The sequence below is a fragment of the Athene cunicularia genome (assembly GCF_003259725.1).
Source record: "Athene cunicularia isolate RWA chromosome 1 unlocalized genomic scaffold, athCun1 chr1_part2, whole genome shotgun sequence".
NCBI lineage: Eukaryota > Metazoa > Chordata > Aves > Strigiformes > Strigidae > Athene > Athene cunicularia.
In genome coordinates, this window is record NW_020799092.1 from 1,017,347 (window position 1) to 1,044,411 (window position 27,065).

Genomic DNA, 27,065 nt, shown 5'->3' on the forward strand with positions numbered 1-27,065 from the left:
GGGGGAAGGGGGCCAGTGAACAAGCAGATGTGTGGTGCTTAGTTGCCACCTGGGGTTAAACTGTGACAGGGGGACAGGCTACTACCATTTCAGTTACAATAAACAAGATACAGGCTTTTTTTGCATCCTCAGAAGTAATGCTGAGTGTAGCCCCTGAAACCAAATCAGCTTCTCTAGCTGTTGGAAGAAGGCAGCTGTTCACTGTTGATTATAGAACAATGTTTGTGAGGAGAGCGCAGGTGTCATGGGGAGGAGGAATCTGATGTGGGGAGTCCTGGGAGTATAATCATAGTAAAGGGCACGGGGGTACATGTAGAGAAACCTAGAGGAAACAGATGAAGAGATGTCTGTGGAAGAGTTAAATGCAGACAATGAGGCATAAGGAATCAATCTGTCGTCTGGGAGAGTTGGCTGATATCTCACTTTTCATCATGTCCTCCTCAGGTTATAAAGCCTCCAACCAGAGTCACTTTGTGTTCACAGAACCCAATCAACATTTGCATAAATGACTTTGTAACAACAAATGCAAACTCCCCATTGAAAGAGCCCGGTGTCTTCTGGGGATAATGCATGAAGCACACAGCTCAGTCCCTTGTCTCCAGAAGAGATACTGTTTTTCTTGCTCCCTGTGACAGCATGGTATTAGTGGTTTTCACTCCCCTTTAACCTGGGACATGGGGAAGAGGACAGGTCTGTCAAGGAGGGCTACTACAACTTAATGCTGCAGGAGGGCAACAGCCTTTAGCATCTGACCATTGTCAACATGCTCTGCAATTTTGCTGTCAGGTGCCTCCTAAGCATGTCTACCGTGTGCTACAGTGCCAGGAAGAGGAGCTCACTCAGATGGTTTCCACTATGTCAGATGGATGGCGCTTTGAGCAGGTATGGAGAAGGTAAACGGGAGTGGGAAGGAGTTGTCTTTTGGGGAAAAGATCACAGATACCATACAGTCCCCAGGCAAAGCACTTTCCCTTTCTGAGAGTACTGGGTCAGTCATTGATAGTGCTGTCACACTCTCTTGCCCTTTCTCTGGAGGTTTAGGGGATACTGTGTGAGATTAAGTTGTTTTGCATCCTGGCTGGCTCCTCTCCCGGTTCTCTGTGCTGTCTCCTCAGCTCAGTTATGAGGCCTTCCTACTGGGGGTATGGATTGGACTCCATGCTACATGGTGGGCTTTCTGCCTTGCTTCTAGGTGGAGTGGATGTTTGCAGTAACATGCGCTTGTGATTCTTTCTCTCATCTTTTCTAGCTTGTGAACATTGGCTCATCCTATAACTATGGAAATGAGGATCAGACAGAGTTCCTGTGTGTGGTCTCCAAAGAGCTGTACAACTCCCACAGTGGCCTGAACTATGAGCCCAGCCACAAAGCCAAGGTGAGACCAATTTTGCTATGGTCCTGCTCCCATTGCTTATGAGATCTTTCACTCTTGTTTGCTTCCTCTTTCTTTTCTTTCTTCACTGGGACTGTGGGGCACCTCAGTGGTGGAATACAGGGGCTTGTCCTGGTGTTTAGCACCATGGAATTACACCCATTGCCCAAAAGGAGGGGTGCGTGTGTTGAGAGTGGTGGTGTGCAGCTGTGTGTGGCAGATGTCTTTAGCAAGTGGCCCTGGCACTTCTCACGCTACTCTAACATACCCACCATGTCTCCTTATGGCCATGATGTATGTGTTGCTTTGCCTCTAGGGTGTGATTTCTCTGAAGGTTTTGCAGTGTTCTCTTTCCTTTTACTGAGTCCCAACCTAAGGGGCTGGAGATCACCTGCTCCACTTCTGAAGGAAGGACAGAAATGTGTGGCACTACATCCTGTAGTCCTAGATACAGGAAGGAGCACTAGTGACTGATGGCAATTGTTGGACGGTGGGATCATAGCACCTGCAAGTGGGTTAGATAGCTCTGACATGATGCTCCAGAGGAAGACAGGTCTCTTTGCTCCCTGACCCAGAGCTGTCTTGGCCATGGGGAAAGATCCCTTTTTATTCCAATGTTGTGACCATTGCTTTATTCCCTTGTGTGTCAGAAAGAGTTGCCATGTCTCATCTTGCAAGTATCTCCATTCTTTCTTCCCTTTGTCCTGCATGATGGGCCACAGAGTACAGAGGAGGACCTGGAGGAGGAAGAGCAGGAGGTGGAGGAGAAGGCAGAGGCAGAAGCAGAAGCACAGGAGAAAGATGCAGCAAATCCTTGAGGAAAATTATAAAAATAACCCCTCAAGCATAGACCCGTCCACCTTTCTGGTGAGAGCTCACAGCTAGCAGCAGGGAAGGACTAGGGCAGGTGTGGGGTGTGGGGGGAAGTCCACTCCCAGGAGCAGGAGTCTCACAAGTTAAAGCTGACAGGGGAGAGCTGTTACTGTGGCTGCTGCTTTGTATTTTAAACTGTTTGGTTTATTTAGGGTTATATTTTTATTTGAAGACTGTCCATCTATTTGGGATTGCACTAAAATCTTTCTTCCTCCGGACCCTCCCTCCTGCTCCCCTCCATGTCCGTCCCAGCACTGCCACCTACCTCCCACCCTGCCCCACTCCCCAGCCTCCAGCATCCTTCCCTCTTCTGTCTTTGCCTCCCAGAGCTCAGAGTCATCCCTGCCCGGGACCCTGTCTGTCTCTGCTCCTCACTTTTCCTCCTCTGCAGGTGTGTTACCTGTCTGCACTCTCAGCTCCTGCCAGCCTGAGCTCTGCATGAGTGACTCAATTCCCTCTTGTGGGTATGGCCCTGGTTTGTAGAGCATGGGGAGGGGAAGGAGGGAGGGGAGGTTCACTCATCCCTAAGGTGTTTTTGTTGGATTCTCATCCCATGTGTGCCTTTACCTGCCAAGCAGGCCCTATGGCTCCAGACCAGAGGCTCTGGCAGCATAAAGGAGAGCAGAAAGGAGAAAAGAGGAGTGGAAATGAGTGCAAAGCAGGCAGGGGCGGCATGGGGAAAGGGGGAAAGTCTACCACATGTCTGCCTGACACACATGCCGGAATGCTTCTCCAGACTGCTGTCCGCAGCTCTTTTGCTGGCCAGCCTGAGAATAATTTTGCAGAAGGCAGCCTGTTATTTTCCCCTCCTGCTCTCACTTCCCTGGGCTTTTCTCCACCACCCCTGTCAGGGTGAGAGCACGGTGAGAGATGGTGGTGAAAGCAGAGTGGAAGCAGCCAGTTCCTGCTCCACATGTTCTTGCAGCTGTGTGCAAATAAGTCTCTGTGCTCTGCCTCCTGCTCAGGGAGCCTGTCTGGCCAGCATGCATGGGGCTGGGTACAGAAAACTTTGGAAGGAGGATTCCTCTCTCAAACTGAAAAATTGTGGGGCTCTTGTTAAACCAGAGCTGCTCAGTGCCACTCTGTCCTGTTGGAGGGCATTTGTTAGCTGGCTGACATTTTTCTCCACCTCTGTTCAAGAGCCTCCTGACATGGCTGTGAGACCTAAGTGTTACTCTCTTAAAAGTCAGTGTGTGTTAATCACATGGACTTTTCCTTCCTTTGTCTCTGATCTCTCACCCTCGCTCCTCATCTCTTTTCCTTTTTCTTCTGTTCTCATTTCCTCTGTAATTTCTCTTTTCCTGTTTCTCACTCTCCCCTCCATGTTCAGTCACTTTTTTTTCCCTGCTGTTGATTTTGTTTCTCTCTTTCTCTTCTTCTCTAGCTGTTACAAACCAGAGGTCTGAGGATGTGATACCAACACTCCACTCCAGCCTTTTCATTTCTTGTTTATATCTTTATTTTTGTACTGCAGTGAAAAGCAGCCCCTTACCCCGCAGTGACACCCTCTAGCCCCCCTCACTCTTGACCATCAGCCATTCTTTTTTACAAACTCACCTCAGAGGCCTGAGCCTCCAGCCCTGGAGGAGGGCAGATGCTTCTTGGAGCCCCTGGGCTGGAGCCCACGTTCCCCTTCTCCGCCCAGCAGGCTGGCTTTCCTAATGTCACAGTGCCCCCTGCTGGGGACGTCCGTGCAACTGCAATCTGCGGTCCCTTTCTGAACACCCAGGACGCGGCCGGGGCCCCGACATGGTGGCAGCCGTGGAAGGACCAGTGCTCGCCCTTTTGCTGTTGCAGGAGATGGTCTGGGCTTGTGACCAGAGGGCAAATGCAGAGCCACTACACTTTTCTGGGCAACCTACACTGCTCGTGGGGTGTCCCTGTGCTGGGTATCACTCTCCTTGCTTGCTTCTCTCCCTGTCCCCCAAAGCAGTCCTGTGTTGGCAAGGTGAGGAGGAGACAGGCATGCTGCTGGGGTACCAGGAACACACCAGGAGGTCCTTGTCTTGGGGAGAGAGGTGTTTGCTTCACTGCTGTGTCTGAGGACACAAGGTTGTAACTCCTGAATAAAATTCACAGTCTGTTCCTCCTTGCCGCCTCTCATTTCAAGTGGGAGAAATTTGATGCTGGTAGAAAGGGGTGGAAGGAAAGGGGAGAGTAGTTTAGATTCATCACCTGGAATCACCAGAAGCTGCTTGTGCTATGCTTCTCTTCTGTGGGCTGGTGGTACTTTCCACTGCAGGCAGCTGGGCTACAGAGCAGGTTTGCTTATTGGTATCTGCACCCCTAAATCATAACAGTAAGTGAGGATCACCTATCTAGCTAGCGTACTGTCCCCACTGCACCTGGGAGACAGCTGAGGGGGGTGGGGTGGGTGGAATTTTTGCCAGTTGCCAGTGCCAGGGTTGGTGTTTGGTTAAAAAGATACAACCCCCAAGATGATTTTTAACAGAGTAAGGCAAACTAGAGCCAAAAAACTGCTCAATTGTGTTGCTAATTCCAGAGTGACCCACAGTATATATACACACATGCACACACACATATGTATGTATCTCTTTAGTGAAAAAAACCCAAACCTATAGCAGTCACTGTTTAAGCACCGTGCCCTGAAGCCTTCTCCTTCACCTTCTGGACTATCTGAGTTAGGAGATGGAAGCAGTTGAGACACCTTTGTGTTAAAGGTACTTCGAAGGGCTGAGAGAAGAGGATGAGAGGCTGCTCCAGTGTTTTTACTGAGGGCCAGGGCCTTTCCCTGTGGAAAGTACAGCAGTGGAGGCTGGGTGCTGCCCCAGCAGGGAGGCAGGATGCGTGCTTGGGGGTGTGATGCTGGACTTGTGCCTGGGAATCAGTGAGATGTGAAGAGTTGCCTGGCTGAGCTGAACAGCACTGCTGAACGGCATATGCCTGCTAAGAAAAGAAGCAATTAGGGAGATGGAAGAGGAGTGATGGGGGGGGAAGGGGGAAGAAGGACAATCAGCAGGAAGGAAGAGGGAGGCAGATTGATTTCACAGTTACTGGAATCTCTAACTACATCAGTCACATTTTCTTTCAGCAAGTGTTCCAGCATAAGATTGCGGATGAATCACATGGTTCATGGAAAAGTTCAAGTCCCCTTATTTCTTTTCTCAGAAACCATCAACTTGGAACCATTTCTGTGTGTCATGTCGTCGTCGTCCCACCCAACTCTTTTGGATGGATGGTCTAAAAACACCTTGGGATGCTCCCTGAGAAGCACTGAGGGGGAAGAGGGTCTGCCTGCTTTTGTCTAAAATCCCCATGACAGGCTTTTTTTACCCTACTCAGAAGAGCATCCTCAGTCTGACAACATCCCACACAGGAACTCTCTTTCTCTGAGAGGCAAGTGAGCAAGATCAGGAATGAGTGTCATGCAAGTGTAGGTCTGATGGGGAGAAGGCAGAGATGCACTTTTCTCAGCTCATGGTTTGGTTCATCCACCCCAGCACCTGAGTGATCCTGGTGTATACTCCATAGTGGTTTGGATGTGAGCATCCCATTCCCCAGCTGACCAAACCAGCCAGAAACCACCTGCCACTGCGTTCCTTGCAGGCCAGCGGACCTCCAGAATCACCCTAGAGAAAGGGAAAGAAAAATGGGGTGATGGTGATCCACCAGCTTCTCCTGCTGGATGATTACACTGGCTTTGAGTCTCTCTGTATACATATTCCTGTATCTCTTAAACTAATGCCTGGGACATCTGCAACGTTCCTTGTACCTTAGGCAGATGTCAAAAACAGTCTCCAGTGCAAACATCTGTGCAAGTATTGTTACATTCCTTCATCATGCAAATTCCTCCCCCTTAGCCAGGTCCCAAGAAGCTGACAGCTCTATTGTTTCCCTCAACTCCATGTGGCAATTCCAAATATGAGGAAAACAAGAAAGCTGGTGGAATTTCACTGGATACCTGGAGGGATGGGAGTCAGAGGAATTCCCTGAAATTGATAGTAATGAAGGAACAAACAGGTTAGTGTGTGTGACAGATGCTAAAGAGGCTGAGGGGGTAAGAGACTGTTGTAGATATGTGACTTGAAAGTGTGAGGTAAAGAGTGGAGAATAGGCTGAAATGAGAAAATGAGAAGTTTAAGTGTATTTGGATCCTGCCTAAGGTAAAGATGCTGGGAAGAAGTGGTCCTGAGGTCTGTGTTGGTCACTTAGATCAGAGGAAGTGTTGGGGGAGTCAGGCATATTATAGTCTTTTCACCCTCATTTCAGACTATGGAGTGCATTTGGGATACTTGGGACATGCCCCACCTCCAGTAGTCAACCCTGATCACACAACTCCTCTGTCACCTGGCAGGCATCTTTCTTGCCCTTGTGGTAGCCAGCACACAGCATCCTGGGAGAAACCATGTAGTGATAGGCCTCGCTGCAGATGTCCTGCTGGATGAGCTGCACGTCCACCTTCTGCAGAACATTGCTGATGTGCCCTGAGGGGTAGAACACCGAAAGTAGTGCAGGTGAGCAATGGTGGAGCTTCCTACCATTTACCATGATCCCCCAGTCCATGCCCATTTCACTGCATGCTGAAAGATGCCATCTGAATTTCAAGTCTGCTCTCTGCTGGCATCACAGTCTCTGATTTTCAGCAGAGCACTTCACCTGCATGGAAGGAGTAACATTCCCCTTCAGTTCCTTTCCCTACAGGGATATGTTGTGGGCACTTCAGCTTTTGGGACAAGGGGAATTTTGCTTTGGAGAAATCTCTGGGATGTTGTAGTTTTGGGTTTGCTTCTCATTGAAATGGATGTTAAGCTTTTCCAGCTGAGTATGCAGATCAGGATTGTCCAGTTCTGGATAGACCACTGAGTGTTTCCATTCAGGAAGCAGCTGGAGCAAGTGTGTGCATGAGTAAAGGCACTAAGCTGTCCTGGGTGAGCACATCTCTTTTCCTGTGCCATGCACTGCTAGAGAACAGCTTGGACCTCTGTTTCGCTCACTCTATGGGGAGGCAACATGAAGGGTCCATACCCATGCAGCTAAATTCTTCCTCACAAAACAGAATGGACTCATCCATACCACCCCACAGGAACATGTCTTGGCCCATGCTGTCCCCCAGCAGTGTGTGAGTGCTATGTGGTCAAAATGGTTGATTGGTACCAGGGCACATACTAACAATTACACAGGGGGATCTTCAGGGGACCCTGTGCTGCTCCCATTGAATTTACTAGTACAGGTGTTCCTGGGGGGACACAGGTCCTAGCATCTTTGACATGGGGAAAGTGTCAGGGTCTGCAGATGGGTGTCCCCAGGAGACACTGTCCCAGTTTGATGAAGAGCAGGTTTTTTATCTCAACTCTCCGATCAGGAACCATCCCTGGGGAACAACCCCACAGGATCCCACATGTCTGTGTAAGCATGGGGTTGCAAGCTCCATGCTATGACCATGGCTGAATAGCCACTAGACAGACCCCTAATTCCTGAAGGGCTATTCTAGTTTTTGGATGAAGGAACACATGCTGTCCCCATGTAGATTACCAGACCCTTATGCCTGCATCTTTGAATGAGGTTAACAGGTAACTTTGGCTAACCCATGACCCAAAATCAGAGAGGATGAAGGAGACATAATGCTTTGGGGTGAACAGAAGCCTGTTCTGCCTACCCCACATCTGAACCTATGTTTCTGCCTTGGCTCTGCTACAGTAGGCCACCAGCAAAGACCTTGTACCTACCACCTTCCTTGAGGGCTCCCCAGCCAGTGATCCAGCAATGAAGGCCAGGCTCAAAGAGGTGAGAAGGAGCAGGCAAGCAGATGGGCTGGATTAAGGCTGAGATGATCACAGGATGGTCCAGCTGAAGCAGGGCCACATCATAATCATGGCTGTCCTCCTCGTAATAAGGGTGGAGGAAGAGACGGATCACCTTGAAAGACACCTCTGTGTGGCTGGTGGTATTTTGTAAGTATTTGCCCAAGTAAACAGTCCAGATGGAGGCAGAGGCCAGTCTGTAGGATGCATCAGAGAAGATAACTCATCACATGAACAGAGGATAGGCAGAGCCAGGCTGCTTCTGTGGTAGTCTTTTGAGGCATCTTTGATTTGGATGATCATCTCCCTCAGAGGGATCTCTTTCTTTATCTGGCTACTGATTTCAAGAAACTAAGTGGGACATCTCTTTGATGCCTTGACATGCCTGTATAGTGGGACCAACTTTGGGCAGACACTTAAACACACAGGCAGCTTGCTCATAATTGCTTATTTTTTCTTAGCAAAACAGGCTAAAAGGTATAGTCAGGTTAGGCAACCAAGGGGGGCTGGTCATGTGCAAATGACTGTGATAGGACAGAAAACAAGAGCTGAGCTGGTGAAGCAAAGCTGCAAAGAGAAGGGGACATGCAGAAGGAAAGCAAGCTCTGAGACATTTTTAAGAGGTTGTGAAGTGAGGAAAGCAGCTCAGAGGTGAGGGCATTAAAAGGCATGACAGCCCTTTACAGAAACAGGGGTTAAAGCTGGGGACAGTGCAACAAGGCAACACCTCTAAGAACAGAACAGCTAAGAGCTAACAATGAAGGGACACCCTGTCTGCAGCAGGAGGCTGAGGAGCAGAGGGGAACTCACCCTGGACCAGAGCAGGAGGGAGCAGGAAGAGGGCTGCTTTGAGACTCAGAGTCCAGTCTACCTTTTGCCTTTCACATGCTGTTTTCTCCCACACTGCCCCAGTGGGGCAGTGAAAAACTCCCTGGTTTAGTTTGACCATCTCTCTTGCTCCAGACTCCCCTTCAGGACTCTCCTCCAGACTACTGCCTGCACAGGCTGCTGCCCATAGCATGACCCACCCCAGGCTGCGGCCGTTCTTCTGCACCTCTCTTTTTCCCCTACATTTTTTCTCTCACACCACTTAAATTCTCTCCCTGACAGGCACACACATATGCCATCTAACAGAGCTGTGCTAGTTCCATCCATCCTGCACTGGAACATTCCAAAATGGCCAAATTCAGCCTGCGTGGACTGCCTGAAGGGTCTGCTCCCAGTGCTGGTGGGCTTCCTTGCAGGGTTGTAGGACACACGTAGGAGCATGGGAGGAGCAGGGTGAGGTGAGATGCACAAGCACAAAGCAGCCCCAGACCTACCAAGGCTGGTATCACCATACCAAGGATGACCAGCAGCTCCTCCTCCCAGAGCTCACATAGCACTGGGAGGAAAAGGCAGCTAGGGAAGTCCAGCTGTAGCAGCTGGGGAGGTAGGGGATCCCCACTGGCCCACTGGTGGAGGAAAAGGGGAGTTTGGAGGAGGTGGAGAATGGGCCTGAGGGTGTAGACTCCTTCATCCACCCAGCCTGGTCATGCAGCACAGCTGTGGACCTTCCTCCTCCTCACTTCTTCACAGTTTGAAAGAATGAGTGAACACCCCTGCTGCTGTTGTGGTACATACACTGTGTGAACAGAACTGGAAGAGAGACCATGCTTCCTCCTGAAAGCAGAGGCAGCATAGGACCCAAACAGCATCCTCCTCAAGTAATGCTATCCTTGCCCCCTCCCAGCATGAACTGACACCTCCATGATTGTGACAGCATGGGGACAAGTCAGAGCCAAAGCAAAGGTGGAGCTGTGAAGTGTCTTTCATTACCATTGCCCTCCCAAAGCTGCTCTGTGAATCCCAGTGCTGTCCCTTTTTCCCTGAATGCACACCCAAATACTACTGCAGGTATCCATACCCCTTTCTCCAGCTCCAAGTCATGGAGCATGGCACAGGTGCCAGATGAGGGGTGTGGCTGCCTCATTACATTTTCACAAGCTTAATGATCCTCCCGTCATGCATGACATGGAAAGCAATGCAAAGCCCTCTCCTGTTCAGCACACCCACCACCACCCCCCTCCATTTACCTCTCATCCTGGAAGCAGTGAGCAGCTGAGACCACCCAGCGGTCAGCAATGAGCGTTCCCCCACAAATGTGGCGTCCCCGAACTTGCAGGCTGGCCTGCCACGGCCATTCCCCTTCCACAGAATTCGCACCACCCACAATCCTGCTGAGAGGAGCTTGCAGCCCACAGTCTGAAGAGGAGGAGACACAGCAAGTACTTCAGGGGAGGAAGGGAATACGATATACTGTGCCTGTCCTTCCTTTCCTACCAAATTGACTGAAAAGTTTGACGTCTAATCCCTTGTCTTACTTAACCAGCAGATGCTTTATGTACTGTCCAGGAAAGGTCTAGCGAGGACTCCCTTCCAGTGCGTGTCCCTGCTGATGCCTGTGCAGCCTTACCCCACCTCCAGCAGCCTGGGGATGCCTTTGGGGCAGCAAGCTGTCTGTGCTACCTGCTGTCCTGCCAGGGAACCCTTGCAGTCATTCCCTTTTGCTACCCACTGAGGCTCCAGAAAAAACAAATGGGGAAATCAAAACACAAGCTCTCTCCCTGCCCGTGAGCATTGCAGTCACTGGTGTTTTCCCTGGCTGGAGCCTTGTAAGATGGCATTACTTCACATAAGCCAGAATAACAGTCCAACAGGCAGCCTGTGGGTAGGACCTGGCCTGTGAGACACATCTATCTGGCCTGATGCCTGATGGAGATGGAGAGCAGCTGTCCAAAGAGCAGATGCCTGCTCACAGCTCAGCACAGAGAGCTGGCTCATTGCTGTTGCCACTGCTATTGCAGGATGGAGCAGTGGCACTGCTGCTGTGGGGCTGGGGTAGGGAGAAGGTGGTGGAATAAGGGAGGGTGGGTGCTTATGCTTCAGTGGTGGGGGGAAAAGGGAACCACTTGCAGCTATGTGGTATCTTAAACCTGTCTGACCGTTGTGCAACTGAGCATTTCCTCACCACAGCGCTTCTCATCAGACAGGTCCTTGCAGTCTGCAGTGGTGTCACACAGGGGGTTGGGTTTCTTCACACAGGTCCCATCTTCACAGCGGTAGGTGAAAGGACTGCAGGGGATTCCTGCAAAGAGGAAGGGGAGATGAAGCTGAGGAAGGCTGTAGATGCAGCCTGAAGTCCTTTGAGTGGAGAGGAATAGGCAACAGAGAGCTTGGAGGAACTCCCTAAATGATGACAGGGAATTTCCTGAGCAAGCATGGTCATCTGCAAACAGAGCAAACATTGTGAGCAGGTTGGGCACATTAACTGCCAGCTGGTGCCCTTACCTCACAAGAGGTTCAAGCGTAGGGGAAGGTATTTTTCAGCCCAACGCCATCTCCTCCCTACCTTCACTGCACTGCTCCTCATCACTCCCGTTGACACAGTCTAGCTGCTGATTGCAGACCCTGCTGAACTCGATGCAAGTGCTGTCCTCGTGGCACTGGAACTTTGCAGGGCACACTGCACAGGAGGGAAGAACCCAGGAATTAGGCACTCAGGACAAGGTGTCAGGTGTGAGGCCAGGGTCCTAAGTGCACTGGTAGGCTCTGAACCTCTTCCCCCATTTCACAACATGTGCTTAAGACCAGTTCAGGTATAGTGCAGCTGTGTAGGTATGCCTGCACCCTGTCTTACACTTTGCTCACGCTGACTTAACTTTTTTGGACTTCTTGTCTTGACCTCGGACCTACCTCATCACTATAGACTTGCGGTCACTGGACTCTTGGTTGATCCCTAGCTACCATCACCAGACCTGGTCTGCTTGCCTTGTTCAGGTTCTGTAGGACTGCATCCTGTCTGGTGAGGTCACTGTTTCTCCTGCCTTGCTGTCACCCTCGGCTCATGTGTCTTCTTTCCCTGCAGAGAAGCTGCTCCCCTTGCTCTCTGATAGGTGAGTTCTGAACAGCAATGGACTCCTCAGTGTTCATGAGCTCTGATAGTTGCTCAGGATGGAGATGGACCTAAGGTGCCTACCCATCACAGAGTTTGACTTCTGATTATACATTTTCATAGCAGGAGCTTGTCCTGTGTTTGTCTGTACCTATGTGCAACACCAAACATGATGGGGCAGCACCTCCCAGGCATTTTCTTACTGCAATGACTATCATTTCTTCAGTAACTAGTGTTAGGCTTCCAGATAACTAAAGGCACATGAAATTCTGAGGCAATGTGAACATTGTTCTTAAAGACAGGGACTGTTCCATACAGACACAGAGTGAATAAGTAGAGATGCAACAGTGGCAAGAGTATAAGAAAGGAAGGCAATCATTATGTTTCTGTTTTCTTTTTCAAATATAAAGGGATGTTTGAAAGCCCTGAGAAACAAATAATTTTTTTGTTGAGTCTTGGTCTGTGTTAACCTGTGGAACAGAATGACACAATATATCCCTGGGGCCAAGAAGCTAAAAAGATTCAAGAAAGGATTAGATATTCATAGGGATGCATATGTATCCATGCCTAGATGAGGGAAGCAAGCAAGCCCTGATATCAGACAGCTGGATGATGGGACAGAGTGCACCATCAGAAAGACTGCAGACAATATCAAACCCAACCTCAACAATTCTGTGAGAGGTCTCACATTTCCAGCACTGAATTAAAACTTCCTTGATAAAGATTTCTACTTCCTTTTACTTTAGACTTATCTATACCTTCCTCCAAATCTTTCAGAATTGGTCACTGTCTCCAGTGGTTCAGGGATCTTTCTGTCTGTGAAAAAACAGCTGTAGGAGACAACTAATGAAAAGTTAGTGGTGGCAGCAACATGATGAGCCCCTCCCCCATTCACACCAGGGATTGGAGAGTAGATGAATTAAGTGTCATGCCTAAACCTGAATAGCCTGAGAATGGGGCTTTGCAGGAATTCTAGGATGCTGGGGATGGTGTCTGCAACAGCACTAACTGCTGTTTACATGAAGAACTGATGGCTGATGGAAGACTCAGATGCTTCCAAACTGGGGTGCAGGTCAAGGTCTCAGAAGAGAAAGGGGAGAGAGCAGGGCAGCAGGTGGGCTTGGGGAGGAGGTGTGGACAGGGTTGGGAGGGTTGGGAGGGGTGTGCTGAGTGGTATGACAGCAGAGCGGGATGTAGACCAGGGCTGAGGTCGATTGTTGGGCCTAGGTGGTAGGAAAGCAGGTCAAGGTTGAGGATAGTCTTGGCAAGGGGCTTCTTTCAGGCTGCCTGGAGCTCTTGGTGCATGGCTACTAGAGGGTTCCCCTAGGAAGACTGTGCTGTTCACAGGAGCAAGAAGTGTTGCTGCTCCTTCCCGAGCAGGCTGAAGCCATGTGGCAGTGGAACAAAGCTTTTAAGGATGCAGAGGTTTAAGCTCCTGGAAGGGTGGCACAAGTCTGTACCTAGGTCAACCAAATCCTTGTCCTGGTTTGAGTGAGTGGCAGGGGGTTTTGGGTAGCAGGGGAGGGGGCTACAGTGGTGGCTCCCCCAGCTCCAAGTTGGACCTGCCTTTGCACCAAGGTGAACCTGAGAGGAGTTGTGGGAGTTGCGAGGAGAAGTTGTGAGGAGAACATCTGTGCAAACACCAAGGTCAGTGGAAGAAAGGAAGAGGAAGGGGGTGAGGTGTGTGGGAGCAGGGACTACCCTGTATCTCATGGTGAGATGGCAGGGCTGCCCTGCTGTCACCCATGGAGGTCTGCAGTGGAGGAGGTACCAATTTGCGGCCTGGGGGGGGCCCCATGCTGGGACAAGGTGATTGCACCAGAAGAAGGCCAGGACCTATGGGAAGAAGGACCCACTGTTGTAGTTCAGCACTGGGAGGATTGCAACACGTGGGGGTGACCCGCATGCCCATGGGAGTGACTTATGTTGGAGTAAGTTTGTGGAGGACTGTATCCTGTGAGTGGGGGACTGTGCAGGAGCAGGGGAAGAATGCCAGAATTTTCCCCCTCCCCAAGGTGGAAGAAGTGGTAGGACTGGCTGAACCCCCCACTCCGTGCCCCCTGAACCACTGGAGGGGAGTAGGCAGAGATACTGTGAGCAAAACTGAGGCCGGGAAGAAGAGAGGGATGGAGAAAGGTGTTTTCAAGATGTGGTAATGCTTCTCATGGTCCTACTCTGTTAAGTGCAGTTGTTAGTGTCTGTATTAAATTTATGTTATTTTTTTTTCTTCTCCTAATGAGCCTGTCTTTTGCCTGTGCCTTAATGGATGAGATCATTCCTCCCTGTCCTTATCTCAATTTCCTGGGCCTTTTGCTTTTCTCCTTCCCAGCGCTGGGAGGGAAGAGAGGAGTGAGCGGCTGCGTGGCACTCGGTTGCCCTCTGAGCTCAAACCACAACAATTGTCCACATCTCTTCCTGTTGGAGAACTGCTTGCAGAGAGCAAGGCCATGGGTCTCTGCAGAAGCTGATTGCAGCCACCTGAGGTAAACAGAGGAAAAAACCCAGCGTACAGTGATGCTAACAAGGACTGTTATGATAACAAAGAGAGAAGTTGTGGCACATTATGGCCTTGGGGGTGACTAAAAAACAGCCCTGGGAAAGAAGCAGGCCAGAAGAAGGAAGATGTTGTGACATACCTGAAATGCCACAAGGGGCTGGGATATTATAATGTAGCCTTTTACATGTATCCAATAGATTTGTGAGTAGTATGCATGATTATTGTAGAGTGCTTATATAAGGTGTGATTTCTTTCAATAAAGTTGAAGCTTGCTCTATCATTCACATTGAATCGGCTGCTTGCTTCCTCCGCCCGCCGCATCTTCCTGCCTTAGGAAGACCAAGGGATTGTGTCCTGCTGAGACCAGGGACCAGTGGGGAGAAGAAATCACTCACCACAGTTTCTCTCATCCAACCCATTGGGGCAATCTTTGATCCCGTCACAGGCTGGGACGCACAAGCCGTTCACCAAACACAGGAACTCCCCAGGACAGGCTGTGAAACCACCAGAGAGTAGTTAGTCCCCAGTGACTGGAAATCTTGCAGCAGAACACTGTGGCTTTAAAGTGGAGCATGTAGCTGCGCACCTTCCTGACCACATGTGTGCTGCAGCACCATGTTGACGGCACTCACTGAGCTCCCCAAAATCTGCCATGTCGTCTGCTCTGAGCAAGGGCAAATGGAGCCAGGCTATGTGCACCAGGAAAAGGGCTCTTTTCCTGCTTCTTGTTGTACCAACGGGCAAGAGCCAGCACAACTACCTGCCTGGCATGATGGACTTCTGGTGCAGAGCTGTTTCATGACTCCTGAGTGCTGCAGGAAAGCTGAAACAGGTTCTTTGTTATTAAAATTTGGTTGTGACCTTGAAGAGGTTCCTGTTAGACACGCGTTAGCAAGTGCATATATTCACAGACTGCTATGCGTTACAGTCAGCCTTTAGGAGGAAGATGGAGAAATCTTGGAAAAACAGACTGTGGGTGTGCATTTGCATATGTGTGTATGTGTATTTGTGTGTGGTTTGATTAGTCTCTCACTTGCACAGATTCCAAGATGAGCAGGAAACAGCTCTCTCTAAAAGCTCTTACAATCAAAATAAAAGTCACTTCAAGCTGGAGATGGTCTCTCATTGAATTTCCAAGGCCAGTCCATGATGTGGGCATGGGTATGAAACTGTAGACAACTCTCTGGCCTTGGGTTTTGGTATATGGATGCTCTGGCGTCATGAGGCAGGGCCACACATGCAGAAGCAGCTTCACACATAAATGCCTCTTCTTTTGGGGAGATAAGTGGTGTGTGTGTCACTGATTTGTGAGCATGTGCCTGAAGGGCAGATGGCCCCTAGGACTCATGGGATGTGTCTTGTGTTTCTCCTAACATGAGCCAAGTGCACAGGGGCTGCTGGCAGCCACCACCCCACTCGGGAGCAGGGAGGAACCTATACTTACGGTCAGACTGGTTGTACAGACTGTAAGCTGCCTGTACACCGGGGCCAGTTAAGGAGACTTGAGAGGTGAAGGTGATGGTGATGTCAGCAGAGGATGTGACTGGGATTCGCTCAGCATAGGCTTGCAGGGTCCGCAGGCCACACAGCCTGAGGAACAAACACAGAAGGGATATCTTGGTTAGGGAGGGAGGAGAAGACAACGAAGTGGGGCAAGGGAGCTTGGTCGTGCTGGGGTGGGAAGGGGGCCACACAGACTGGGTGTGAGGGGGAAGCAAGAAAAGAAAAATGCCTTCAATATGGCATGTGATCCAGGCCCAGAGTGATCCTACTATCTTTGGACGTTTAGCACTTTCTGGGCAAGCGTTGAATTCAGGCACACAAAACAATTCAGTTCTTACTGAAGAAGACGTTCAGTTCCTCCTGAAGAAGACATGTTGTAGAAACTGTGGTGCTGACAGTTTAAGAGAGGAAGGCAGGGAGAGAAAAAGTGGAAATCCTAAGCCAGGGGAACATAGTTTCTCGATCAGACACTTCAAAGGAAAAGAAGTTACCTCCACAGGAGCAATGGAGAAGTTAATGAGATGGTCTAGGGGAGGTTTTGGAGGGAAAGGGACAATTTTGCAGTAAGTGGGAGGAAAACCAAAAGCCGTAAGTCCATCTCGAGCTTGCTTTGAGGAGATGGGAGCACAGCAACTCTTGGTCCTTTGCACCTGGGCAGTGGTGGGCAGCAACACCAGCTACATATGGATGCTAATTTTGGAAAGTCCTGCAGGGGAATGTGACTGCAGTCAAAGCAAGAGGATATGGAGCTAGGCGGAAGATCTATACGGAGGTGGATACAAGGCAATGGCACACACAGATAATATTGCAGAGGTGGTGACAGGCAGATTTGCAAACACAGGAGATGTGGGAGGACATCAAGGTTACACACAGAGGAGAAAACTAGGAAGCCTGATGCAAAAAGCAAGACAGAGAAGGCAGGCTGGTAGCTCGAAGCAAATCTGTAAGAAAAGTGCTCACTGGGGAGCCTGTGAACAAGAGAGGCTGAAAAAGAAGTAGAAAAGCAAGAGGCACCAGCACAAACCGTGGCCACGGAGTGTGGTGATAGGTTCTCCTTCCTTAGACCCAGTGGTTGAAGTGAGCAGGTAACCTGCAGAGGTTTAATCCCTGTTTAATCCCAGGCAGGAAGTGAGACAGAAAGCAGACCCCAGCACACACCTTCTGTTCTGGATTATCCACTGGCCTTGGGTACAGGGCAGGTCGTGCTTCTGTCTGCTGAGTGCGTAGGCATCGAACCACAGGGTGACCCCATAGTCGAGAGATGGGACCTGCAGGCAAGAGAGTCCAGAGCAGAATGTAGATGGCTCCTATGAGTGCTACAGCCCACTCCATGTTACAGAAACAAGCAGGGTAGATGTGGAGAGCTGCCAATTTACACACTGAAGGCCAGAAGGAAGCACCCTCTAAACTGGGGCCACGCCACAGCCCAGTGTGGCTTTGCTGCTGTTCTCAAAGCATGGTAATTCCTAGCAATTGCCAGCAATCTGGTTCTGTCTTCAAGAACTCCTCTGGAGACCAGATTTCAAATTCCCCCTCAGCTATGGCATTTCTGCACTGGCATGCCATATTAGACTCCTTCCCTTTCAGAAACACACATTATGCGGGAGCTAGGGGGGCTGCCACCCTCTGCTTGCTTCTCATGATGATCTAACTGAGAGCACTGGCTGTACCCCCTCCAATGTGGGCAGTGCCGCATGGGTATCAGGGATGGGGTGGATGCTCTCGTGGGGGATAGCACTTACCGTCATGTGCCAGGTGCACTGTGTGTTGGGCGAGTAGTAACTGGGGTAGTGTGGGGTGCCAATCTTCCCCTGCAGCTCCAGGCCCTCCCGCAGAGTTATATTCACTTTGCAGTCTGTAAATACAGACATTCAGAGCTATGTTACCTGTCAGCTCAACCCCAGCCTGGGGATGTCATGTACTCATCCTGTTGTAGGAGGCAAGAAAGGGGCTCTAAGGCCTGATGCTAAAGGTGACTGGAATGTTCCACTATCCCTCTTCAAGGAGCCATTTCTTCCTGGCAAGACTTTTAGCTTCCTCCTCTTGTCTAGAGAAGGGCAATGCTAATGTATATTGCTGCTTTATACTCTTATACTGAATTGACATTTATCTGCAAGTTCATCTGGATGTGATGCCCAGGCCACATCTGATCTGCCCATGCATGAGACCTTGGCCTTCTTTTAAAGCATCATGACCACTCAGGCTCTGCTTGCCAGAGCCTGGGCTGTAAAGATTCAAGCCAGATGCTAATGTGTGAATCCAGCTGAGGGAGCAACATCTAACCTGCTTTTTACTGACAGCCTCTACCCTTGCAATCTAGAGTGAATTCTGCCCCTAATGGGGATGGAACACCTCTAGAAACCGTGATGTTGTAGGAGATAACCTGTCTCTTTCCTGTATATATGGCTGCTTTCTTCCAGTCTTCCTCACCTTTGAGGGGCACTGCCTGTGCTGAGAGGATGAAGGGGTCATAGTAGCTGTACATGGCTTTCTTCCACACAATGGACATGACAGGGCCAGATGAAAGGACTTCCACAATGGGCTCCTGCCGGCTGCAGCCGTAGATCCTCAGGGCAAAGACATAAAAAGATGGGAGTGAAGAAAGCAACAAACAAATAAAACAGAAAAACGAGGAAGAGAGACAATGGAGATCTGTGTTATTCAAAACACATGCCTGCTGTGAGGCACTAACTTCATCAAAGGGCCAGATAAAGATAAAGGGCCAGCAGAGGCACAGCTTGTGTTGTTGTATTCTCAGACTGCATGGCTGGCTGTGTGATATCCCACATCAGTGCCTTCAGATGATCAGCAAGAGGCAGGCTCTGCATCAAAGAGAATTTCCTCTGATGTAGACTAACACCTTCCCCTTCTGTGGTGTGCTGTGCCACCCTGCCCGTCTTCCCTGCCATGCTTGTCCTGCTCAGGAGCTACCTACGAGGTGATGAGCTGTTTCGCCAGGGGCCCGGCTGCATCATACATAGCCAGACGGTCCCTACAGTCTGGGAGAGTCCACTCCAAGTGTAGCTTGATCATGTAGCCCTTGAGGCTGTGGAGGTGCCAAAGACAACTGGAAGCCAGGTAGTCAGGGCCCTCCAGCCTTAGGATATCATCCTCCTGGACATAGCTGTACCTGTAGCAACCTGAATCCGGGGGAAAGATAGAGGGATTTAAACATCAGCGTGGTGTGAAAGGAGGAAAAGTGAGGCTTAGGTGCAGTTGTAAGGGAAATCAAGACACGGTACTCTCACTTTGGGGATCAGGTTTTAAATATCAGCACAGCACAGTTATTTTCCACTGGCTTTATTTTCTTCTTTTTCACCTCTTTTTCTCTCACTCCCATATTCTTCCTGGCTTTACATCCCCCTCATCTGATTTCCAGGTTTCAGCAGGCTCCCAGACCAGGATTTTTGAGTAAAAGTCAACTTAAATGTGAGTTTCTAATAGCTAATGCAAGCTGCCAGCCACAGCACTTACAACAGTGCCTCAAATTACTAAAAGCATCTTCAGATGTCACTAAGACATCAGACTCCTAAATGACTGACAGCATATCCAGTGCATAGTCACCCAGGGAAACTCCTATCCCACTCAGCAGAATTTCATGGGGCCTCGAATTAACACTGTTGTACCAGTACACCAAGCTATTTGACAGGACTCATAGGACAGGGACAAAACTAAGGTGGCTGCACTGCCCCTGGGAGCTGGTATCTGCACAGCAGTGTGTTACTGGGGCAGAGGTGTCAGGATGCTCAAAACAGTCCAGCGTGTAGCTGCATCATGTAGTTTGGATCTGGTCAAGCAGAAGTATTGGTGCTCCCTTGCTACTGTTCTCATCTCCCCTTCCCAGGATTTACAACTCCAGGAAGCCAACAAGATTTCTGTCCCCTGCAAAAAATCCCTCCCATAAAGTCACAAACAAAGGAAAGGAAAAGATAGCCTACCCAGGGTGGATTTCAGCACTACTATGTCTTTCACACTGGATTCTGTTAGGAAAAAAATATATAAAGGAAGATAAACAAAAAGATGAACCGGTAGTATCTAAATGCTAGTATGGCAGGCAATGACTTCCTATGTAAACAGCTCACTTACAACTTCGGCATGGAGCATCCTCCAGGTAATTCTCTGTCAGTTCTCAGTGACCTGTTTCAGTCATGCCTTCCACACACCCTCTCTCTAGGAAATCTCTCTGGCCTCTGCCCCAAATCCAACAGCCCAAATTCATTCTTTCCATCCCACCACCGGCTTCTCTGTTTTTTTTCCTTGTTCATTGTCATGTGCTATTCCAGGACTTCTTCCACTTCCCAGAAGGGCTGGGCATTGCTTCAGGCAGCCGTCCACCTTCTTTGCCAGCTATACCACAGGGCACAACCCCACTTCCCAGAGCCTTCACCATCTGCTCACCCCTCTCCTGCTCTCCCAGTTTAAATAACCCTCACTGAAAAGTATGCCAGTTACTGAGGGTGGGGAAGAAGGAATCTTTTGATGACCAGTGGCTGATGAGCTACTCAACATCCTTACAGAGTCCACCTCAGCAGAAGGGAGATGCTTTCTCAGCCACCAGCCAGGACTACAAATCTGTGCAAGAGTCTCAGGGTGGACGTTTTAGGACAGCTGGGCTTTGCTCTAACCTGCCAGCTGAACTGGAAGTGGCCAGAGATCAGGTGGTACTGGGAATAAATGCCAAAATAAAAGGCACCATGAGGTCAGTTGGGTGTGAGAATGGCTGTTGGGGTCTTGCCTGGGTCAGGGCTTTGGTCTTTTGTAGCTCCTAGGCAGAGCTTACAATTCCATGGGGAGAGCTGAGTAGTTTTGTCATGGCAAAAACAGATATTGTGGAAAAGATGATCCTGCAGGCATAAGGCAGGCTCCTGGAGCTCATGTGCTGTAGGGAAGTATGTATGCTGAGCTGATATTAAGTACTCTTTTATCTGAAAGGAATAAAACTGAGTTCCTGTAGGGAGAAGGAAGTCCTGAAACTCTCGGGGGAAAGGCGAAGCCAGTGTTCTGAGGTGAGTGTAGCTGTTAGTAAAAATAAAGCGTTAGAGAGGTTTCTGCTCTAGTCAATGGTTTGTAGCTCTGTGTCTTAAGGCAGGCTGCAGGGAGACAATGTTTAGAGCTAAGCAGGACAGCAAATGAGTCTGCCAGAAGCCAATGAAGTGCTAATGACTTGCTATTAGCTAGCTATTTTTTCACCAGTTTTACAGAGCGAATGAAGCCAGAGGTTAAGTCACTGACTTGAGGTCAGCCTGGCCCAGCAGTATAAGAGGTTTCTGGCTTTTGCCTTAGTTGATAGACTGTGCTTCTGACTGGAGAGGGAGGTGGAAAGGAGTAGGGAAAGCAGAAGGAGCTGGAGAAACTACATCTGCTGTGTTAGTTCCAAAATAGAAAGGAGTGTGGTCTGCTGAAATGAATAAAACAGTGAAACAGATGCAAAGGGAATAGGAAGGAACTGGGAACAGCTAAAAGAATGGCACCATCATTTCTGTTTGCTTATGAGTTACATTATGAAGTGAGTAAATAAAGGGAAAATGCTAGATGGGCTTGGAGATATTAAGCATATTATCTTTCTTAAGAAGGTTAATTTAATAGGCTGAGCATAAGGTCTAGTATGCTGGAAACAAATCATAAGTAGAAGTGACTAATGGTAACTGCAGGAGGAGGTGTCTTTGTGAGATCCTAATGTGGCTTCAGAATAAGATCTTAACATGATGGTCTAGATGAGGGAGTGAAAATAATTTTGAAGAAATTTTCAAACTTTGGGGACACACACACAAAAAAAGACCCCCAAAATGGAACAACTGAGATATGGAGGGAAAAGTTAAAGAAAATATGGATGAGATATATTACAATAAGATTCACCTTAGAAAAATGCAAGATAATATGTCTGGGGAAAAAAACTTGGAGATGTAACATTTCATGGGAAGAAGAAACTTGGAAATGAGAGTCCCAAGGGGAGAGAAGAAACACAATATATCTTAAAACCTATGAAGTCTGGGGCTCTGTAAGAGGGATCAGATCAAGCTGAGAAGACAAATTTCATTGGAATTGGATGCATTGAATATAGACACATCCCTAGTTCTTTATGTAACACCTATTTTAGAGCAGTTCTTTAAGGGTGGCTTTTTAAACAGCCTGTAATCTTCACTGTGGGCAACAATAAATGATCCTTAAAATCATACATCAAGAACTGAAGTGTCAACAATGCTTTGTCTCAGAGGAAGACTAGTGATGACTCAGGTTATGTTTTTCTCTCAATCAGGTAGCCTGGAATAATCTCCCAAAGGAAAGCAGGAAATATAATTGCTTGCTATTTTTGAGCTGAACTAATCAAAGTCATGACCTGTGTAAGATCTTACTCCACAGAAGCTAAAGCTGATGGGAGGAGGAGGAAAAAAAAAAAAAAAAATATCCAGCCAGTCATGGGTCATGGTCAGCTGTATCTCAAATAATCTTTAACCCTTCAAAGGAAGGATGATTTTAAAAATCAAATTTCATTTCTCCTCTATCAGGAAGATATATGTGTAATTGTATCTCCTGATCCTCACTTTTTCTCTATCATCTTCAAGTTTCCTCCATCCTCTTCAGTAGTGACTTCTGGCCTTTTCTCCTAACCTTTCAGCACCTTATAAATCTTAGAACTGTGAGAGATGACTTGTAAAAACAGGTCCTGAAAGAAACAGGCTTGCAAGAAACAAGGACTGAGAAAAACAGCCTGAGAAAGAGATAAAGGGTAGAAGGGGGAGTGGAGGTCCTCTGAGCTAAGGAATGTCTCAAACACTTGCAAGTAATGAAACTATAGTCAGGGGGTGGATCGTGTGGAGGTTGAAGCTGATAAGGCTGTGCCAATAACACAGGATGCAGCTGGAGCAGGGAGCCCTGTGGAGACAGGATGGCTCTGCTCCGGTGCACCTGGGCAAATTTCAAGGGCCATCTGTCCGGTGAATGAACTTTGCTTCATTATCCAAAAATGCATATTAAAGTTAACATCCCTCAATATACTAGCGAAGACTAACAAGATCATGATACTTACATCATCCTATGAAACACCTTACCCCTTCCCATACATGGGTTTTGTAGGTATGTGTATTGACCTAGGGGATAGACCCAAGATAAATGTGTATTAAACAAGAGGGGGCAAGGGGGGGAAGGTGTTTCCAGAGAGTGAAGTGAAGAAGATGGATGCCTCATGGAACCCTTGCTGGCAGGATCAGCGCAGGAACCCAGACCCGTGATTTCTATTCCTCTATTCTCTCCATCTCCCTCCTTTCCTTTTTCCCCTTTTCCTTCGCTACCATTAAGAAATGCGAGGCATACTGTATTGATTGCCATGACTCATCATCTACTTAGCCAATTATTGTGTATCCAATTAGTACATTGTGGGAACTTAATAAATATTTGAACTTTGAGATTTGTCTCACCATTGTCCATTCCATTGGGGATTTACAAATCTGAGCCACTTGTCTCCCTCGTGTGAGCGGGACATGAAAGGAACATTTCTGACTGCTCAGGCTGCAGCTGAGCAGCTGCTACTTACCCAGCAGAACCAGTGAGTCTGGGTTGACACTGTACTCCATCTGGTAGGACAGGCTGTTGAAACTGGTGGAGAGCTCTTGGTGGAGCATTGTGTTTACCCTCTCAGGAGTCACCTCCTTCTGCTGACTTTCAGGAATTTGGAGGGTGAACCAGAAGAAGAAGGTCAGAGACCCCTCCCTAACAGAGAAATAGCATGTTAAATATCCTCTCTTCCTCTCCAGAATCACTGGAGATGCAAACCCCAGAAATTAACCCCCCACTGTTTTTCCATAAAACAGACATATCTGTATGGACTTTCCAGTTCACTATTGTGACCCAGAGAAATCATTCTGAGTGGGGCAGGAGAGCTGTTATGTCCATGGTGTTTGTTAATGATCAGTCCTTTGGGGAAGGAAGACATTTTATGCCATCTGGCTTTAGTGATGACCATACCTGGTCAAATTAATGTGATAATTAATCAAGACTGGTCTAATGAGAAGTCTCATTTCAGGTAGAAATGACCTTTGGTTACTACTGACCAGGGATTGAAAAGAAACACTCAAAACTTCATTATCTCACCTCCCAGTGGTGACAAGTGGATGATTAATGACTCAATACCTTACCACAAGCCATTAACGCTTGGGCAGACTCAAGCTGCAGGAGACTGTGACTGGGAAAACTCTTCCCAACTGGCAGATAAAATTGGCTGGGGGAAGGGGAAGAGATGTTGAAACAAACCTTTCTTCAGTAAAAAGCTAGAGGAAGAATCACAAGTGAAACTTTTCTTTCCACAGTTGAAAATGGAGTTACAACAAAATTGGAATTTTTCTTAGCTGAAGGACAAATTTAGGGGTGTAGTTTTCCACAGGAAAAAAATCAGAAGGAAATGGATACTTCAGTCTGGAAGCTATTCCTTCTTTCCTGATCTACTGTGATGACCTGCAGAGCTGTAGTCCCACCTCTGTTCTATTCACTGTTACCCTATTCCCAGGTGGACCATGCTCCTTGGCTGGAATACCTTTTCCATGGTGCATTCTGGCCTCCTCCTTCTGGTGCCTAGAATCAGGCCATAAAGTGACTTCTTTGAATTAGACAAATTAATTTCCATCTGCTTAGTTTCTACTGAGAATGCCAAGCCCATGGTTTTTTTTTTCAGTTCTTCCCAGTTAATTTTTTTCTTCTCTTGAACTTTTGCCTCTCTGAAAAATGTCTCAGTTTTTGCTTTTCATCATGACCTCGGATGATCATTAAAATATCCCCAGCTCTGTCATGCTGGAACCATTCTAGATCTGGACTGCCCAGCCTAGCCTAGAGCTCACAGTAGGGACTGCAGCAGCTTGTCATAGCCAGGTTTCAGTGAAACCAGAGTACAATTGACTGGAAGCTTTCACACACAAGCAAGCAAATATGCTATGGGTAATGATACTCACCCAAAGGCATACACTGTGCTCGAGTTGTAATATTGATCCAGTTCTGTGGCACAAATCAGTCCCTTCAGCTGAAACAAGAATGTAGTCTGATAACTATCGTGCAGAGTTACAGTGGCAAAGGATCTATGGCCAACCCTATGATTCATGCTTCTTCTTGTACAGACCCATCAAGTCTGTCACTTGGATGGGGGTACCTGACCCCTTCCTCTTTCTACTCAGAGGGCCAGCTCCTCTTTCTACTCGGAGGGCCAGCTCTGGTCATGAAATTGCCCTCACCATCTTCTGGAGCTTAGCTGACTCCAACCAGAAGGCTCTGGACTCCACTTGTCCCAGGTCAGGGGAGTATTGGCGATTGAGGACCTGGAGGCTGCCACAGTAAAACTGCAGGACGGCTGGTTCCAGGTGCCACGGTCTGTAGTCTGCCAACAGAATTACTGGATTACCTTGATGATATATAGGAGAGAGGGGTTTACCCCTATGTATGAGTTTTTAAAGATCACACAGAGTCACTAACATGCTTTGGGCTGGGCACTTGCCTTGGCTATACCTAACTTCATGGGGACAAAATATGTTGAATTTTTACCTAGGAAATACCATGTTGCTGCAGCAGCTCCAGCCAGCAAAAGAAAGGCTATCCCAAGGGGTATATAGCGGAGCCAGTCACATGAATTAGTCTCCAATTCATCCTTTGAGAGGGAGTTGGTATCTTCCTCCTCTTCCTTGGCCTCCATCAGGGGCATCTAGGGATACAGCACATCGTGATTAGGCTGGGTTTTCTGCATCCCTTTACATCCATCTCTGGAGGTGCTCTGCCATCTCTGTATTCCTCTCCCAAGATCTGTAGACCCAAGAGATCTGTGTGCTAGCCATCAAAGACTTTGCTCAGTGCAAATGTGAGTAAAATTCCTAATTCAGTGGGAGGCAGGCTTCCAGGACATTGTTCTGACTACAGCTCTGGGTAATCCTTCAATTTTCAAAGTCATTCCTTGGGTTTTGCTTCTGCCAATACTGCAAATGAGTACAATAATGAATTTCTTCAGAGAAAAAATTTTTGTTCTCTCATGCTGGGAACAGTTTTAAAACTGGTATTTTACTGACCTAGAAATCAATGCAAAAGAAAATCTGTGACCGTAAATACACACAGAAGTTGAACAAAACAGGCACAACCTGGGAGCCTGAAGTTGCACTTTGCATTCTGTGCCATTTTGCTCTTGGTCCCTAAAAGTAAGCTAAACTTGCCATTCCCACCAGACTGTGTGTCCCAGGGCTAAGCCCATGCTGGCACTGACTCTCTAGCTGAGCTAGTGAGGAGAGAGCACCTGTATAATGTTCAGCCTTCTACCACACTCTGCTTTTGCCAGGGGACACTTTCCGTCTTCCTTTGCCCCTTGTCTCCCCCAGGCTGTTTCTCTTGCTTCCTCCTGACTGCTCTCCTCTCAGCCCAACTCTGAGAGTAAGAAAAGCTGTTGTCTAGGAGAGCCACAATCTTGGCTATATCTCACCCACCTTCCTTCCCCTTTCCTCTGCCATCACCCAGTGCACAGCTGCCCCCAAAGGCTTTCTTTGTCTCTGTGGCTGGAAAGGGATGTGAATACATCCATGTGGGAGGAAACAAAAGTCTTGGGGAATGCCTGTGCTGTGTCTACATGTCTGTGAGTTGTCTTCTTGCCCAGTGGTGTGTGTGAGCGTGGGGGCATGAGTGCATGGGAGGGACTTGCTGCAGATGTGGGAAGAGGTGGTTGGCCTCATGCACATTTTAGCCCACGTGGAAGCCATGGAGTGTTCATATGATAGGGGCAAGTGGGCTTCTCAGCTTCCTTGCTTTCTCCCAGTTACTGAGCCCCAAGCCTTCCAGGCGTGCAACATGGAAACACGCTTGCAGAATGTAAGCACAAGGTAACGCACTCTGGAACATTAAACCCATCATGGTGAACATCAGTACTCAGTCAGCCACACATCTGCTTGCTCTAATGCACCCTTCCAGAGGGGCACATGGTACAAACAGGCCCAGCACAGACTGCCCTCCTTTGCTTCTCATGGGCCACCTTTTGATGCAACCCCTGGGGGGGATCTCCACAGTGAACCAGGCTGGGTGATCCAGGAGAGCAAGGGCACTGCTCCGCTATCACAGCATCCCTTCAGAAACAGCAGGCACAAGCAAACAACCGCAGACTGAGGGGTGAGG

General features: G+C 48.5%; 2 protein-coding genes across 7 annotated transcripts in view; one reads left to right on the forward strand and one right to left on the reverse strand.

Annotated features, from left to right (window-relative positions):
* Nucleotides 1-5,637, forward strand: part of KCTD17 (potassium channel tetramerization domain containing 17) — a 13,622-nt gene extending 7,985 nt beyond the window's left edge. The window contains exons 4-7 of one of the 6 annotated variants that reach the window (XM_026868145.1): nucleotides 787-882; nucleotides 1,250-1,375; nucleotides 2,023-2,239; nucleotides 2,498-2,592. In XM_026868145.1, the coding sequence (XP_026723946.1) occupies nucleotides 787-882; nucleotides 1,250-1,375; nucleotides 2,023-2,190 (390 nt within the window). In that variant the 3' untranslated portion in view covers nucleotides 2,191-2,239; nucleotides 2,498-2,592. Of the gene's footprint in view, nucleotides 1-786; nucleotides 883-1,249; nucleotides 1,376-2,022; nucleotides 2,240-2,497; nucleotides 3,542-3,629; nucleotides 4,327-5,374 lie in introns of those variants that run through there. The other 5 variants (XM_026868142.1, XM_026868147.1, XM_026868141.1 and 2 more) reach the window with 5 other exon arrangements.
* A 21-nt stretch (nucleotides 5,638-5,658) lies between these two features.
* Nucleotides 5,659-25,620, reverse strand: TMPRSS6 (transmembrane serine protease 6). Its single transcript, XM_026868140.1, has 17 exons — nucleotides 25,464-25,620; nucleotides 25,157-25,299; nucleotides 24,881-24,948; nucleotides 23,473-23,648; nucleotides 19,880-19,921; nucleotides 18,877-19,081; nucleotides 18,372-18,508; nucleotides 17,684-17,796; nucleotides 17,100-17,209; nucleotides 15,883-16,028; nucleotides 14,834-14,932; nucleotides 11,399-11,512; nucleotides 11,018-11,134; nucleotides 10,083-10,251; nucleotides 7,933-8,204; nucleotides 6,554-6,690; nucleotides 5,659-5,835 (listed from the first exon to the last, which is right to left on the reverse strand). Exons 1-17 carry the CDS (start codon nucleotides 25,618-25,620, stop codon nucleotides 5,677-5,679), a joined length of 2,364 nt encoding a protein of 787 aa, XP_026723941.1. The 3' UTR covers nucleotides 5,659-5,676.
* Nucleotides 25,621-27,065: the final 1,445 nt, after the last annotated feature.